We start from the raw sequence: 17,837 nt of genomic DNA on the forward strand, positions 1-17,837 counted from the left end.
TATTATCTCCATCTAAATGGAGGAAGATAAAACAGTCCAGAAACCTCTCCTCAGGTTGCTTCTGTTCTCTGTTTTTGGTTACTCAAAACAGGGAGGGGTGGGGTGGGCACAGAGTAAGTCGTAAGCAAATAATGGAGAGTTAGGAGTGGGCACAGTTGAGCTGTTGCATCTGCTTTTTTTTTTCCTCCCAGAAGAGTTTTTTTGTTTGTTTGTTTTTTTAAAACCTGTTAAAAATGTTCCTGCACCTTAAGTCATACTGAGGTTAAGGCCAAGGGTGCAGAATCTTGTGCACGTGTCTCTGTGAGCACATTCACGGTGCATGCACCATTTTTGATGTTTTCTGTGAGATCACTGGACACACTTTGGTCACTGGTGTGTGCAAAGGGTGCTGGGGGGGAGCGTCCCCGACAGAAGTGCGAGATCAGCAGAGCCCTTTGGGAGCAGCGCAGAGGGATGAAAGGGCAGGAAGAACTCAGGAGGGATCAGAAGAAGGAAACTGACAGAAAAGGGGCCTCCACACAAACAACAGAAATAAAACCCGAAGGGCGCCAGCACGCAAATCAGAAGGTGGGTGGTGAATATACGTGCGCTTATGATCAAGCTTCTTCCTGTCAAAGGAAGTCGTCACCAGACAAAGATCAGTGAGCTCAAACTAAAAAGGGCTTCTTGACAGATGCAGGGTTTCTCTGTAAGATGAGGAAGAGCTGGGGGGGTTGTGAAGAAGCAGTTCAAAAGGATTCTGGTCTGGCCTTGGTGTGGCCAAGTCTAGGAGCGCAGTAGCTGACGGATCCCCACAAGCAGCGCTTGCTAAACACTCTCCCTCTCCCTAATGTCAGCTCTTCAGGCCTCAAGGAAGGAGGTGCATGCCTCTCAGGGAGGCTGTCTGCACGTCTCGGATGAGCTTCCTTCCAAGTAAGAAATCAGTTCACTTCCAGAGCATCGCGAAGTGACAAGGCTATGAATTCTACAGCACAAAACTGAAATGCCAGGGACTAATTCTCCTTATGATCAACAGAATGCTACTCAGTTATTCAGAATGTGTGTGTGTGTGTGTTTGTGTGTGAACCAAGAAAGGTTGAGAATTCAAGGTCTCAGGCAGAAAACATTCTGGAGATCCTGGAGGGGATGGATCTTCCGGAAGAGAGAAATCCAGACACTCCCCACCCTGGAACTAGAGCTGGAATAGATGGCGTCGCCTCGAAACAAGGGTTAAACACGGGTCTGCTGTGGCTGCATACATAGGGGAGGCAATGGAGAGACCGCCACCCCACAAATACGAGTCTACTCTCCTGTCCTGTTCTGCTTTCTCTTCTTAAACATGAAAAAAACACGAGATCTGAAACCTCTGATGGCTTAAAAAAAAAAAAAAAAAAAAACTGGAAAACATCATATTTTATTTAGGGTTACTTTCACAGCAAAGAAAAAAATGGTAAAAGTTATCCTGCTATTTACACGTCCATACTTTTCAAAGGATAACCCACTGATGTCAGAAAGGAACAGGGGAATTAAGGGTGCACACTGCAGGGGAAATGCACCTCGAGGTATCGCTTTGTGTTAGACAGTTGAAATGTCAGAATTTTACTGTTTTTATTTTTTGTGGGTTTTTTTTTTTGTTTTTTGTTTTTTTTGTTTTTTGTTTTTTGTCTAAAGGCAATCTAACAGATGGGAACCCTGATAAGTTCGTGCCCGTGCAGCGTCGCAGGGGCGCGAGGAGACAGCGATCAAGTCTGTTACTCGTTACAGTACTGTGAACGTCAACAACGAAAACTGCTGCGTGGGAACACTGGCGACGGACAGAGCCACCTCTTGCTTACGACACTGAGTGTTGCAAATAATGCCTAGACCAGAGCAATGCAGGTGCCACGGTTCACCACAGGCAAGACCGACAAAGGGGAGGCTGTGGGCTCCCATCAGGCACCTCACTGCTCACCAGCCACACGGCTGAGCGACTGCCGAGGAAGCAGAGAGGTTACCCGGCTGAGGGTGGTGGGTGGGGAAGAGACTGCTTTGCTGCCTGTCAAGCAACCAGGCCTCTTCCCCACAGAGCAAGAGTTTGCTTGTCATTCAGTTCACTTAAAAGCGAGTTAGGAAGAAGAAAGAAAAATGAAAACGGGAGCGAGGAGGAGCTTCTGAAACTGACATAAAGATGAAGGGCAGCACAGGTGAGGCTGGTTTCCTGAGCTTGAAAGGGTTCTGAATTCAGGCAGGGATGACACTTTTCTCCGGAGAAGACTGGCGCGTGGGAGCCCCCCTGCTGCACCTGGTTGACCCTGATGGCTGGGACGGAGCCTGTCCCTCACTGGCGGGCACGAGCCACAGGCTCTTGCTACCTCGCTGTGCCGACCTCGCCACCCTGCCGCTTCCTGCTCTTGACCCCCTTCCCTGCCAGGACGTGGGGACACCATGGACACAGAAACCGTAGAACAAGATGCAAAGCTACCTCCTTCCCGTCTGCCGTCTCCTCCCCCCGTTGCAGAATGCATAGTTACAATTCACGTTACAAAATAAAGAAGCCATGAATGAATGACTGCACGTGGGACCTTTTTGTTTTTTTCCTGAAAAAAGAAAAGTCCAACAACCTCTTCTTAAATTCGGTATGAAAATTCACATTTGCATAATGATACATTTCAAGGCCATTAGAGAGGAACGAGCGTGAAAGCCCTGGGAAGAAGCTGCAGCCCCTCTCCTCCCTGTGTCTTCCTGAACGAAGCTGAAGGAATCTGGCGGAGGGACTGTGTCCCTCTTGGAGGAGTTCTGAGGAATTACGGAAACGGCCCTTGGCATTCACTATCTCTTTAGAAGACAGGGAGTGGGGACAAGCGGTGGAATCGCTTAAAACAGACATAAAACAAAGAGACACTGCAGATTTCTGTGTTTGACCCTAACAGTTTTGAAGAAATAAACTAGGATTTCAGAGTTTTCTCTTTTCTTTCTCAGACACTTCAATCTTATTCTTTCCAAAGCCTTTCCTTGTGTGTAATAATACCCTGTTTGCATACACGGCCACCCCATGGGATGTCCATTTGGGAAAAGAACTGCCTTTTCAGGACACAGCCCGGCAGGGTAGAAAGGCAGGGGCTAGAAGACGCCTTCTGGACTTGTGCAGATGTGTCACAGACATCACCGCACTTCAATTCTCCAGTGCTTATAGAAAAACGAAAACCAGGACAGCCACGGCCACGCACGCGCACAAGCAGACACGGAGAAAACTAGGCGATGCAGGCGGCTACGTTCAGCCGCACCCCCTGGACTAACCTGGTCTCTGTCATCTGTGCACCGTCCCCTCCCCCAAGCCCAGACCCTCTTCCCTGCGACTCCGCACTGTGCAATACTGATGCAAATGAAAACTCCACAGATGCCCCCGCGGACTCCTGAAGAAAAGCTGACTTCCCTAAAGACTAAGCTGACCGCCTGTTTTCTCCCAATGCAGAGGTTCTTCCTAAAACAGATGGTCTCTGAGCTCACAAAGGCACATTCAGAAATACTACACTTAAGTAAGTAATTCCGTGGACAAAATTTAAAAGGGGGTGGGGGGGTGTTTTAAACACATTGATTCTAACTTAACCCGGAATTTCTGCTAAGAAGTGTCATGCTGAATGCATCACTTGGTGAAAAACTATAGTACCTTTAGAAGGTATGTAACTTTAAGGGTTTCAAAGGTTTTTGCTCAGTTTTGTATACACAGCCCCCTTTTGCATTTTTGGCGAGCACACACGGGACCTGCTACTTTCCTCCTGCCCTGCCCCTCCCTTCGCCCCTCACCACCCAGCCCGAGCACACCTTTCAGGAGCCCAAGGAGAAGGAAGCCAGATGCAGTGGAGGCCCAGGGAGGCAGGGGACAGGATGGGAAGGAAAGCCCTTCACTTCACCACAACGCTGGAAGCTGCTCTGTGGTTTCTCACCATGAGCAGCAAAGAATTTCACTTCTTGAGAAAACAATCCCAGTTTATTAACACTGGCTCAAAATGTACCAATTGCAATTGGGAATTTACTTTCAAAGCCATGGTTTCTAGTTTGAAAATGAAACTGATTTAATTTAAAACAGAACACTTCTTGCCTTTACCTGCCCCTTCTCCCCCCCATGAACAAGACAGGCGCTTGTCACGGCAAAGAGCCAACAAGTGAATCTTGCAAAGACCCTTGCGTCAGGGCGGCACCATTTTTCCTAGTGTGCAGAGCTATCGTTAAAGACAAATTCAGGGGTACAGCTAACCCAAAAGGAAACTAGTTAAATTCTGTGAGGCCAACACTGGCAGTTTCTGTCTCTCTTGCTATTTTATTTTGGTGGTAGGAGGTTACTACGAGATTGACAGTTTAAAAACCACACAAATGTTCCAATACTTGGAATTAGTGTAGATTTAGTCCGAGTGACCCTACACGTGGATAGAACAGCATGGAGGCCCCAGCTGGGGGTAGGGGTGGAGTCGGGGGGGGGGGGAGGACAGGCCCTGTTCCCTCACCCATGTTCCCTTCTCTGACTTATAGACATTCGCGGGCCTCTTTTCTCTAGTAGAGAGGGCACGTTCATGGTTCAATTTTTATTATGTTATTAGATTCTTGAAGCTGATAATTAGTTCAAATTAAGAAGGTGATGCCAGTACTTCCTTTGTCAAATTTAAGGTCAGGAAAACACCATCGTCAACAAATGGGGACCATTTCTGAAAATACACACACCTTTGGCACTGGCCATAAACCTACAGGCCTCTCACAGGGTGTGTACGAACTCTGGAAACAGAGACAACAGTCTATGTGGTTGAATGGACTGATGATGACCTTGACAACATTTTATATTCTTGCCTGTTTCTAGACTGTGTGGACACCTTGCACTTGAGGATAAGCAAGCAGAGGGGGACGGCACCCCATTTTCTGACTAACTGCTGAGGTCTAAAGACTGACAATTCATTTATAGACACGGGCTAGACTATTTTCATCTGCACTATCACACACAGCCTGACTTGTACACTCATGGAAGGGAAAACAAAGAATCAGATTTCTTTTTGTCGTAACACTAAGAAGTGCAGTTAATGCATAGACATGAAATATGACAAAACTTGGCAAAATACTGGAGAAGAAAATGTTTGACTTTTTTTTTTTTTTAAACCAGGTAAAAATGTTTCTCTACTCCAAAAGACCTTATAATTTAAACAAACAACCTCCCCCCGCCCCCGCCACAAACAATAACCTACAAAGTGTTATAGGTTGAATTTGAACTCTGGGGATAGGGGAGAAGGAGACCTTTTCAACATAAAGACTCAATTGTTCCCTAATCTCAGAGATGGCTATTCCAGCCAAATCTGCTGAAAACATGCCGTTTACACTGCAGAGAACAGGCTTGGCCTACGCCTTCTGCCCGGCACACAGGCATCTTCATTCTGTTCAGGAGTCAAGATGGCAGAATGTAAAGAATAAAACTAAAAGTACACAGCATCTGAGGTCGATATGGAATCTGGCCACTAACTTTACAAAAACTGCTCCCCACCCTGTAAAAGTGATGAATGTGAGAGCGAACATTTGCAACTAGTTAATAGCCCGTAAAACTTTAGTTTCTGCTAGCTATGTTAATAACAGCTCTTCCAAATTCTTAGACAGGAATTTTCTTTCTTTCTTTCTTTTTTTTTTTTTTGCATATCTTACACACCACAATCAACCCACAGGAACCTGGAAGAACCAATTGCTAATTTATGCCACATTCATGTCAGAAGAAGTGGGAAAGTTCTCAGAACAGGAGCCATAGTAATAGAAAATCAAGCTGCTATAAATAAAATGGACTGAATGGCAATCAATGCATAATGCTGATTTACTGAGGGGACACTGACGAAAGGAGCTGGTTTGGAACCCTAACTTGCAGCACCGCTAAGTTAACTTCTGGGCCGCTGCAAATGAAAAATATCAAGAGCTAGGGACTGAGGGATCAGAGGTGCCATAAGGGCCATCCGTTTTTTCACAGTGTCTTGGGGATCTGTACTTTTTCTTTTTAAACACCTAAAATTGGGTCATGGCGCCGGATCCAAATTGCCAGTAGAGGTCCCCGGGTCTGGCGGAAGACATTCCTCCTTTCAGCTACTCATGCGGTAGACAGAGACCAAGCTGTGACGTTTGAGAGATGGGGACCTCTAGCCGCTAGGAATCAAGTGTTTAAAAAAACCCAGGAAACTGGTAAAAACCGGAAAGCCCAAGTCAACAGGACCAAAATACTCCCAAGTAAATCTACGTCACAAGTCCCTGCACGCATGCCAGAACGTGGCGGGGGAGATGAGGCTCCCAGTGAATTTTCTCCATGCCCTGAAGCCCCCTGACCCCAGCAGACACGGCTCTTGCCCGGGAAAACCGAGGAAAGCAAAATTCTTCTCTTCCACGGCATCCTCACTGAATCCTGCTCTTAGGTCACTGCCAACCAATAAAGCAAAGCTTCCAGCAACTTGACAAGACAGAGGGGGTTGATGGGAAAGAGAAGACACGAAGGAGGTCAGGAGCAGAAAAACAGGAACCTTTTCCTACTGGCCCGAGAGAGAGACTTTCCAAATCACTGTAGTTGTCACCAGAGAAGGCAACGCATGGTACCGGAGGGCGACGGCCTGGGGAAGGCTCTCAGTGTCCTACGGCATCGAGACCAAAAAAAGCACACGTAGCTTCCTCAACTTCTGTTGGTTTGTTTCCTTTACATGTAGCCCACTGCCTTTGGGGCCTGTCCAGAACCACTCCAATTTCCATACCGGGCAAGCGTCCTCCTGTCTGTGGAGCGACTGGACTACGAGCACACACACACGCCTTCCCCCTGCTTAGGACATCTGGGTGTGTGTGCGAAGGCACTAAAGCGGCTTTAGAGAAATTGCAGGCAGCAACCCCACCCACTCCCTTTACCTGTCAAGCTGGAGTTTCTTTCCCACTGGGAAGCTTGGATGTTTAAAAGAAGCTGTGGTCACGCTTGGGAATTCTAACCCCTGGCCCCAGGAGGGAATACAAAAGTAGAATTCAACATCACCAAAAACTGAAAGGAAGTACTACTCCACCTCTTCGGCTGAGGGATGGGGGTAACAGAGCAGCAGATCTTCAAAACAGCAATTAAAATGAGCACAACAGGAGCTGGGAGCTAAAAAAGTAAAATCACTTGTTCCTTCTTAGATTCTTCTACTATTTTCTCCTCCTCCCATAACAAACGGAGGTAAGACAGACATTCTTCATGAAGAGAACAGTCCATAGATATTTTTCCTCTAGTAATGCCTACATTTAAAATTTGTTCCAAAAATTATTAACCTATATTTCCTAACTCTTTATATAGATTCTCAGCAATCCAACCGTACTATTTTACAGATTAGAGTTACTTTTTTTGTTGTTTAAGCTGTTGTTTCTTTCTTTCTTCCTTTCTTTTGATGCTGGGGTTGGGGAGACAGGGAGAAAGATTCCTCCAAAAAAATAAAGTAAAATAAAATAAATTCCTAGGGGAGATTTTAGTTCAGTCTTAAATGGAAAGGAACGAAGTGATGGCATACCCACTTATACACCAAACACTCTCGCATTAAATTACACACGATTTCAAATGAATCCGTGATAGAGCTCTTATAAAGCATAATCCTTCTCCCATATTTTTTAAGATAGTGAATTTACCTGTTGCTGCTAAATTGATAATTTTTAAAAAATATTTCTTTCTACGTGTTTTAAAATGTATCATCCCCAGTATGACAATAGTGTTTGGAGACTTTTCTTTTTACATTTTTTTTTTAAGTAAAAATTGTTTAAACTTTTTGAAGTTTCAGGAACTTGTAAAAGTTTATTAACAGGAAAGAAACAGCCGTCTATCTAGGATAAGATACAGTTAAATAAACCATCTTCCAAAAACTGGCTTCCTACCCTAGAATTCCTGAGAATGCTTGCAAATTTTTAAAGCAGGAAAATAAATGTTAAAAACAAAAACAAAAAACACTGTTAAATGCTCCCAGAGTTAGTCTTCATCTAAAATATATATTTATATGTATATATATATACGCACTTTTTGGTCTTTTTTTAAGTTTTTAATTTTTTCCCTTTAAGCTTATGATGGAAGAACATTTTAGCTTCTCATGTTTATTTTTACATATTTCAAATCCCTCATTATGTCTTGTAAACAAGAGGGGCTCTAGCACCCGGCTTTCACCGTAGTATCGTAAGGAACTCAACTAACCCATAGTGCAGGTCAAGGAACCAACAGGCAGAAGAAAGGAGGGTGCGTGGCAGGGAGCGGGGGACAGGATGGGACATGGGACATGGCAGGGAACCAAGAGTGGCAGTGGACAGTCACCACTGGCTGGCAGGAGCCTCGGGACAGCTCCTGGCCCAGGGACACTCCGAGTGAGCCTCCTGTAGGTGTCTGAACACGGCTGCTCCTCACCTGGACGTCACCACACATGACAGGGCTTTGCACCCCTGGCAGAGAGCAGTCAGTGGGGGCTGGAAGGAGCTGTTGTGTACACGGGCAGAAGTTGGGGGTTTGGGGATGGCGGTGATGAAAACCGGAGGGCACAGTTAGTTTTCTACAAGGCATCCAATGGGACCAAACCAACGCTGGAAACTCAAGTTTGACCACCTACCCGCGAAGGGTTCAGAAAGACTCGCGTGAGCAAACGCGCCCGTGGATCATGCACGTCAATCTCTTTTCAGGCTAGGTTTACCATCAACAGAGTAAGCCGAGAGGACTACAGAATTCCCGTTCTTTGTCTCACAGAACCACTTGAATGCAAAGAATTCGTTTTTGCTTTTTCCTGTACACACCCACCCACCCACCCACACACAGAGACAAGCTAAAAGTCAAATACATTTTTAGGCATTGTTGTATCCTTCACTGAAGATGCTAAAGAAAGAAAAACTCCCTTGTCCTCACTAGCAGCACGTTACAGAGGACAGTAGAGGTCTGCTCCCACCAAGGGTTGGAATGGGCAGGTATTTGCTGGTACAGAATGTCGGCACTTTATGTTAAACAGTATGATGCAGACTGGGAGGTCCACACAAGTGCTAGCACATGACCGGCATACGTCCCCCTCCCCCACCCCGCCAGCCATCTGCTTTGTATAAAGGGGCACCCCTTCAGGTCTGTGATAACTCTTCACAAAAAGCAGTTTGATACATTTTGATTCCAACATAAGTACATACATGTTGGTAATAACTGTGGATTAAAAGTTGCCCCCTATTCGGCCCAGAGTACTACTACATGGATGCTTTAAAAAAAAGAAAAAAAAAAAAAAAAGTCTTTAAATACCGAAATAAAAAAAGCGACGAGGAAAAAAAAAAAAAAAAAAAAAAAAAAAGGTGCAATACTTAAAAGTCTTTGCTAAGTTATACCTGCCTAAGCAAAACCACATACACAGGAAATACACAACACAGAGAAACAAAAGGAAACGCTTGAAGTACACACTGGTTTAAGAACATTCGTTAAGTAAACGTTTCTGTCAGTGATGGCCTGGTGCTGTAACACGCCACGGCCTGGCACAGGTAACGCTCAGCGAGAGAGGAGCAGAGAGGGAGGAGCTGCGGATGCTTTCAGGAGGCTGCTCACCACTGATTTTTTTCTGTTTTTGTAAAATGAAAAAGAGAACCAATAGAAAATTTCAATTCCGCATTACCTGACTTTTCGGGTGAATTTCTCCTTCCTGATTATGCAAGAAAGGGGGAACACCACAGTTTTCCTGCTTTTGAGACATCACATAATTAAAAACGATCTTTTCATGTTCCCATTCAAACCAAAGAAAAGGCTAGCATGAAATTGAACATATTCAGAGGCGCCTAGTGACCACTTACTTAAAAAAAAAAAAAAAAAAAAAAGAAAAGAAAAACAGAAATAAATAAACACACAGTTGCTCCAAGAGGTACCTCCTGCTCTCCTAATGTGGGGGACTTGGCAGTGCTCCACTCTACTGCTAGGTCAAGAGAAAAGCTACGGAAAACTCGGGCTACTTTGCCAAAGTAAAGGAGCTCCCTGCTTTCATCATTAAAAAGCACTCTGTTCAAATACAGCCCAACGGGGTCGCTTCAGTAGCAGTGACTCCCCGTGCTCGTGTGTTCTCAGAGTTAAAAACAAAATAAAATAAAAATAAAAAGCAGATGGCCGGCCAGCCAGCCTGCGGACTGTCAGCAATGCAGCTTTCTGAGAAGTCGGGGTGGGGAGAGGACACAGGCACACACACACACACAGAGACAGAGAGAAGGATGCACGCGAATGCACATGAACACACGTGCACACACATACCAGAACGAGCATGCCTGGGCAGTTACATGTGCCAGAACACACTGGTATTTATCAACCAGCCAATCACAAATTTTTTCTTTTTTTCTTTCTTTTTTTTTTTTTTTTAGGTTTTTTGTGTTTTTGTTTTTAAAGTGAGGCTCCGTCAAGTCTTCCCTCCCCCCACCCCAACAATTCTTTTGAATTCCCCTCCCTCCCAAACATGGTAGACCTAAGGACGGAAACACACCCAGTGCAAACAAAGTTAAAAAGCTATTTTTTTTTTCAGTATATATGTTTCTTAGCAACAACTTCCATATAACATGAAAAAAGTGAAAAACTAGAAACTAATTTTTTTAATTTTTTTGTGTTTAAATTTAAATGGTATGTGTACTTGCTTCACATTGTCTTTCTAGGTTGGCGTTCATGATTCAAGTATTTCAAGAGTGATATGTTCTCTTTTTGGATTCATATTCCAAACGAAAAAACTGAAGTTATAAGGGAGGCAACTATGTGCTCAGACAGTCTGTCAATGACCCACCTTTTTTTCTCTCTCCGTTTTCTTTTTTCCTTTTAAAAATGTATTTATTGCAAGTTGAAAAAAAAAACGAAAAGGTCAAGTTAGTGCTGCTGCTGTTCCAAAAAAGGTCACGAGGTCAGAGTTGAAAGTTCTAAGTTCAGATTGAATCCGACCCTCCTCCCAGAAGGTCACCAGGTAGTAAAGGAGCAGGGCTGCCCATCCTATGGGGATCTTCCACGGTTGGGACTCCCCACAAGCTAGAAGAATAGTTTGGGGGCCCCCACAACGAAGCGCCGGCAAGGTCGGCCCCGCTGCCGCCACCAGCGCTGCTGCTCCACTGCCCGAGCCCTGTGGACCCACCAAAAAGATTCAGAGCAGGTCCGACGGGATCTGACTGGGTCTGGCTGGTCTCCAGGGACTGCCAACCTGCTGCGGGCGCGCTTGGGGTTGCCGCGGGCGTAGGGGGCTGAGCTTGTGCCAGAAAGCGGCTAACTTCGTCGTCGGTGGCAAACTCAGCCAGGATGGTAGTGTTTCCCAACACACACCTGGAAAAAAGGGGAGGGAAAGAGCTGTGCACTGGAGCACGACCCTAAGGGCACGCCAGGACTGCCAGTTCCGAGTCTTGGCTACTCGAGAGTGTGGTCCTGGGACTAGCAGCTGCCACGCCCCCTGGGTACTTTTCAGAGTCACAGGATCTGAGCCTGCATTTTACCTAGACCTTCAGGTGACTGCAAAGAACTGATGCAGGGCAGGAAGGTGTCACTTGGTCTCCCTTGGGATGTGGAATTTGTGTGTCAAGCAAAATGTCCCATCTCTTTTTTTCCCCTTGTAAGTGCAAGATCGCAACCCAAGCATCGAGGTGACCCAGCTTCCCCATCATTGCTTGTCCTGTGTGTACTTTTCTGTCATGGCACCTGCAGCCACAGGAGTCAGCTCCTTCCTGTTCACCAGCGTGACAGTGGCAGGAAGAGGATGGTCAGAGTCTGACCCAGCCCTTCAGACCACAGGCAGAACACCTGGTACTTACTAAGACCACAGTATTTCATCCTCACCCACAAGAGGTCAGAGTAAGCTGCTAGATTCTATTCTTTCACCTTTTCATAACAATAGGCCTTGTCTAACAGTACTAAAAACTTACTCGCTGCCTCACAAATCCCTTACATTTGGAATTCTGATTACCGATACACACTGGACAGTCCGTGCTTACACAGGTAGAAGAGATCAGCCACCTTGGTACCCAAGCAACTGCTTAAGTGATGACGCCGTCTGTGTGCATGCTCTCGCGCATCCCTGTTTAATTAAGCAGGTGCCCAGATACTCACATGTGCCTCTTGGTGCATGTTTGTCAAGGTGAGCGCAAGATGGGTACTCACATGTGCAGTGCAGTTTGGGCCTTGGCCGCCTCCTGTTTGGTGCTGTATCGGATCAGGGCAGTGCCCTGGGTTAGGTTCAGATGGAATGTCAGCAGTGGGCCATGCTGCATGCAGATGGTTCTCAAGGTTGACCCATCAATCTAAAGAGTAATGACAGTCGTGAGATAGAAACTGGGGGTGGGGTGGGAAAAGGAAGTCAAGTGACTTTTCTTATAGTTGAGAGTAAAAAGGACTTTTGGTTCACAACTAATAGCATCAGCACCAAGTAAGTCTTGGTGAGATGAATGAAGAACTCAAGGCAGGGCAAGAGTGCATTGAATAAGAGGCTCGAAAGGCGAATCTTAAAATATTCAAAGCACTGGGTAGAGATTTAATGTGCCCATTTTGTAGACAAAAGTTTGTATAAACACAGCTTAAAACGGAAGCATACAATTCAACCTGTGGTCTGTTTCCCTTAAGAGGTAAACAAGTGAATCTGTGTTGATTGGTTGAACCTTAAAAAGCAGAAATAGGACGGTAATCCAACTAAGAATTTAAGAGAATGGTACAACCACTATGGAAAACAGTATGGAGGTACCTCAGAAAACTAAACATAGAACTACCATGTGATCCAGCAATCCTACTCCTGGGCATATATCTGGACAAAACTTTCATTTAAAAAGATACATGGGAGTTCCCGTCGTGGCGCAGTGGTTAACGAATCCGACTAGGAACCATGAGGTTGCGGGTTCGGTCCCTGCCCTTGCTCAGTGGGTTAACTAACGATCCGGCGTTGCCGTGAGCTGTGGTGTAGGTTGCAGACGCGGCTCGGATCCCGCGTTGCTGTGGCTGTGGCGTAGGCCGGTGGCCACAGCTCCGATTCAACCCCTGGCCTGGGAACCTCCATATGCCGTGGGAGCGGCCCAAGAAATAGCAACAACAACAACAACAACAACAAAAGACAAAAGACAAAAAAAAAAAAAGAAATAGCTAAAAAGATACATGCACCCCTATGTTCACTGCAGCACTACTCACAATAGCCAAGACATGGAAACAATCTAAATGTCCATGGACAAATGAGTGGATCAAGAAGATGTGGTATATATACAGCCATAAAAAGAACGAAATAATGCCATTTACAGCAACATGGATGGAACTAGAGATCCTCATACTAAGTGAAGTAAGTCGGAATGACATCACTCATATCTGGAATCTAGTATATGGCACAAAAGAACGTATCTACAGAAGAGAAACTCATGGACGTGGAGAACAGACTTGTGGTTGCCGATGGGGAGGGAGTGGGATGGATTAGAAGCTGGGGGTTGGCAGATGCAAACTACTACATTTGGAGAAGATAGGCAATGAGATCCTGCTGTACAGCACAGGGAACTATATCCAATCACTTGTGATGAAACATGAGGGAGGATAATGTGAGAAAAAGAATGTATGTGTATGTGTAACCAGGTCACTTTGTTCTACAGCTCAAACTGACAGAACACTGTGAATCAACCACAATAAACAATATCTTTTAAAATTTAAGAAAAACTTTCAAGGTTCTGAGCATTACTATTTTTTTTTTTTTTTTTTTTTTGTCTGTTTGCCTTTTCTAGGGCTGGTCCCACAGCATATGGAGGTTCCCACGCTAGGGGTCTAACAGGAGCTGTAGCTGCTGGCCTACACCACAGCCACAGCAATGCCAGATCCGAGCTGTGTCTGTGACCTACACCACAGCTCACGGCAACACGGGATCCTTAACCCACTGAGCAAGGCCAGGCATTGAACCCGTAACCTCATGGTTCCTATTCGGATTCGTTAACCACTGTGCCACGACAGGAATGCCTGTATCATATTCTTAACTAGGTTTATTGATGATGCTTAGTCCAACACTTCATTTTGGGGAAGGGAACAAGATTACTATTGGAATGGCCTTAAAAAGTTGTGCTATTGGCAACAGCAGTGGAAACATTCTGTGGTTTTACCAAGGAAACCCTGCAGGATGAGAACTGGCAGTTTTTATCAGAGTTCTTTATAGAAGATGATTGGAGAAACAGCTCTTAGCATTGTTTTATAAATGACAACTGACTATATAAGCATGTCAGTATATGCCACAAGTGACTTTTCTGAACAGATGTCCTCTAAGTAAACCATGGGTGATGACGAATTTATTCAGGTACCAAAAATTTGGCCTTCTATTTTTTTTTTTTTATGGCCACACCCATGGCATATCCAAGTTCCAAGGCTAGGGGGTCAAAATGGACTGCAGCTGTCAGCCTACACCACAGCCACAGCAATGTCGGATCTGAGCTATGTCTGCGACCTACACCACAGCTTGAGGCAATGCTGGATCCTTAACCCACTGAACAAGGCCAAGGATCGAACCTGTGTCGTAATGGATACTAGTTGGGTTTGTTACCGCTGAGCCATGATGGGGACTCCAGGCCTTATAAGCTTTTAAGCGATGACTGAGATTAGTCTGCTATTAGGTGGTTTGATTTTTTGCATTAATCAACTTAATACAAACACAGCCAAGCCCTATATTTGTCTTATATACATATACAAATGTACTTACTATTTTTCATACGATAACACAGGCTCCTTTCAACATTGCTTCTCTCATTCTAACCATACATGTGACAACTCAGAAATAATGAGGCATATATAGCTTTGAGTGCAGTTACATAAAATGTTCATACTTGAGTCAACTCGTAGCTAAATAAATAACCCAGGACTTTCAGCTGAGTTGATTGGAAATGGAGATGAAGAGCCAATCAAAACTGTTGCTCATGTTAACTGTATTTAGAAAATTGTCTATCTCAACATGTACGTTAAAATATGAGCCCTAGATTTACTCAACAAATAGGTTCACTGAGAAAATAAACTTAGGAGAATCTGTATTTCCCCCGCAGAAGATCAGGATACGTCAGCATATTAAAGGGTCTAAGAAGCGTCAAAGCAAAGGCACCTGCTTAATTTTGTTTAATCAAGTATGTATTTCAAACATATTAGGCCAGAAACCTATTAATATCTCATGGGAACACTCTGGAAAACGCTAGCTTAACAAAGTGTGCATGAATCCATTTATGAATTATTTATTTATGTCTTTTTGCCTTTTCTAGGGCCGCTCCCACGGCATATGGAAATTCCCAGGCTAGGGGTCTAATCGGAGCTGGAGCAACTGGCCTACACCAGAGCCACAGCAACTCAGGATCTGAGTCGTGTCTGCAACCTACACCACAGTCACAGCAACGCCAGATCCTTAACCCACTGAGCAAGGGCAGGGATCGAACCCGCAACCTCATGGTTCCTAGTCGGATTCGTTAACCACTGCGCCACGACGGGAACTCCCATTTATGAATTAAAACACCAGAGATTTCACTCTACTTGTCAAAGGGCGGGAGGCACAGAGGACTCCTTGAAACGAGCTCTGGTAAAGGTTGTGCTATCAAGTGCAAACGAAGGTCATGGGTTCAGTTTCCATGGGTTCATTTACCCCCATTTGAGTGCTCAACATAATGCTGCTGTAAATACGTCAGCTTTCAGGCAACCCAAGTGAAGGGAGGGTGGTCTGGTGCAAATGAAACCCACCACCACAGAAACAGTCCAGAGGGCGTGTTCTGATGAGAGTCAGAGAGTAATGCCATCTACACAGAAGAGGGTAACAGACAGAAAATTAAAAGCACACATGGCGTTTAAGCTACGAAATCGACACATTCTTCTACTGCAGGGATGACTGCTTAACTGGGCGTGTAGGAAGCATAAAAACGGTCAGCGCTGAGGCTCGAGTCTTACGGAATGAATAATACAAAAACGGGTAACTTCTTGGGACGTGGCTATGACACTTCAAACACCCCTTTCCCATTTGGTTCCAGATCCTGACAGGCCAGTCTACACAGCAAGTGATCTCTGATAAACAGAAATCACTAGAGCATACCACCTGACTCTCACTTTTTAATAAACTACACTGTGTGAACGTCACCATGAAGGCAGGTGTGAGGCTAAGTGGCCAACATGCCCCATTCAGAAGGGGACTTCAAGCCTCGGCTGGGGAGGCTCAGCCCTGCAGACAAGACCTCTTGCAGTGAGCAGGAAACAAATGCGCTCTGCTATCTGCTGACCGCCTGCACCTCTGAGTTTCCCTCCCTCCATGCGATCGAGTCCCACCTAGAAAATCCCAGCAAGCATGAGATTACCTGTGGAGTGAGATTGTGAAGAACCAGCCAGTAACTAGGACGCACTGAACCACCATCACTCCAGGTAGAGCCTGTAAGCAGCCAGAAGGAAAGATCAGGACGAGCGATCGCAAAATTAAGAAAGCCACGCGTGAACATTTTCCCACACTCCGCAGGCTTCTTTTTAGAGATCATCTCTTTCCACCTCGCCCTGACCTCCCTGACCCTGTCACTGAGCGGCCAGGCCTCTTCTCCCAGACCCTGACCCTGACCCTGACCCTGACCCTGACCCCAGGCGCTCTGCCACCGCCTCTGCCAGACACGTTTCCCCAGGGCGCTCACGCTGCAGCTCTCGGGAGCGTGCGTGTCCCTTTGCCCGCCTTCGGTTTTCCACCAGAGACACCTCGTCCTCCGCCAGACACCCGCGACTTCCCCTCGTGAAGACGTCACCGTGTCCTCCACATTTGTGGGAACATAAGGCCCCTGCTTGCGGAGGCAGAGCCTGCTCACCCGAGGCAAGCCGCGAGTCCTGCGTCCCCCACCCCCGGACTGAGCGGGGCGCTGTGCTGCTCCAGGGAGATGACGGCTTGGGATTGGTCAGGCCGGGAGGTGGGCGGGGCAGCGGTGTAGTGTTCCTTGAGGAAATATGGTTTTTCCACATCTTGTTGGAGAGATGAGTGGGGTTGTGTCCTATGGGATCTGGGGACCATGTTGATTTGTAATCAGGGAACTTTGCTGTAAGAAGAGAAAGTGAAGGAGCAACTAAGGTTAGATAGGTCACTTTGATCAACGAATACATACACTACACACACACACATATATATATGCATGCACACAAGATAAATACACATTATATTCTGAAGAGTGTACATTTTCAGAGCAGCAATACAAAATAATACTGTCCTCTGAGCTTATCCGATATAAAAATTTCAGTGATTACTCTGAATTGACAAATTAACACAAGAGCTAAACAGTTAATAACTAATTCTCTACTGCTTTCTCAGCTCGATACAACCTGAAGAGGAAGATAACTTCAAGAAAAGTATTCTTAAAGCCACCAGCCTTACAGATACAGGAGGATGTGACCCCCAGCAAACTGAAGTAGCGATTCCATAAATACTTCTTGATGGAATAAAAAGTACATTAAAAATTATACTTGCCTTGATCCACAATATTACATAACAACACTGAAACAGATTTTTAAAATACAATCAATAAATAGCCACCAAGAGCGTACTATGGTTTATTTAAGGTGGCAGGCAAATCAGTGCTGTGAGTAAGGTCAAGTTACTCTCAAGACCTTCAGGTCCAGATGGGAAAACAGAACAGATGAACAACAGAACTGGTCACCCCAGGCAACATCACACACGTTCAATACACAGAGGAGAAAGACAATGCTGGGCTGTCGGCAAAAGCTTTGCCAAGTCTTGAAGGATTTACATAAATGGATGGGCTCACTGAGACAGGAAATTATAAACCGAGGTTTGACTTAAACTCTCTGTACCAACTGTGTCCCCCCAGTTCTGGCTGAAGGACATTTCCCAGGGCAGGGAGGTAAAGGAGGTCATTGAGGTCAGCTGGGGGCTGTTGAAGATGCTCTCAGA

The 17,837-nt window shown here is 45.5% G+C and overlaps 1 protein-coding gene across 6 annotated transcripts in view; it reads right to left on the reverse strand.

The window, feature by feature from the left end:
* Window positions 1-10,750: 10,750 nt before the first annotated feature.
* Window positions 10,751-17,837, reverse strand: part of TNRC6B (trinucleotide repeat containing adaptor 6B) — a 247,943-nt gene continuing 240,856 nt past the window's right edge. For all 6 annotated transcript variants that reach the window (XM_021092845.2, XM_084955174.1, XM_021092843.2 and 3 more), the window contains 4 exons: window positions 16,744-16,968; window positions 16,255-16,325; window positions 12,086-12,225; window positions 10,751-11,257 (listed from right to left, as the gene is read on the reverse strand). In XM_021092845.2, coding sequence (XP_020948504.2) covers window positions 10,870-11,257; window positions 12,086-12,225; window positions 16,255-16,325; window positions 16,744-16,968 — 824 coding nt within the window. In that variant the 3' untranslated portion in view covers window positions 10,751-10,869. The remainder of the gene's footprint in view (window positions 11,258-12,085; window positions 12,226-16,254; window positions 16,326-16,743; window positions 16,969-17,837) is intronic.

This window comes from Sus scrofa, chromosome 5 (assembly GCF_054392235.1).
Source record: "Sus scrofa isolate SSC_HxYL_T2T_F1_AM1 chromosome 5, Sscrofa_HxYL_maternal_Yorkshire_Landrace_v2.0, whole genome shotgun sequence".
NCBI classification, from domain to species: Eukaryota; Metazoa; Chordata; class Mammalia; order Artiodactyla; family Suidae; genus Sus; species Sus scrofa.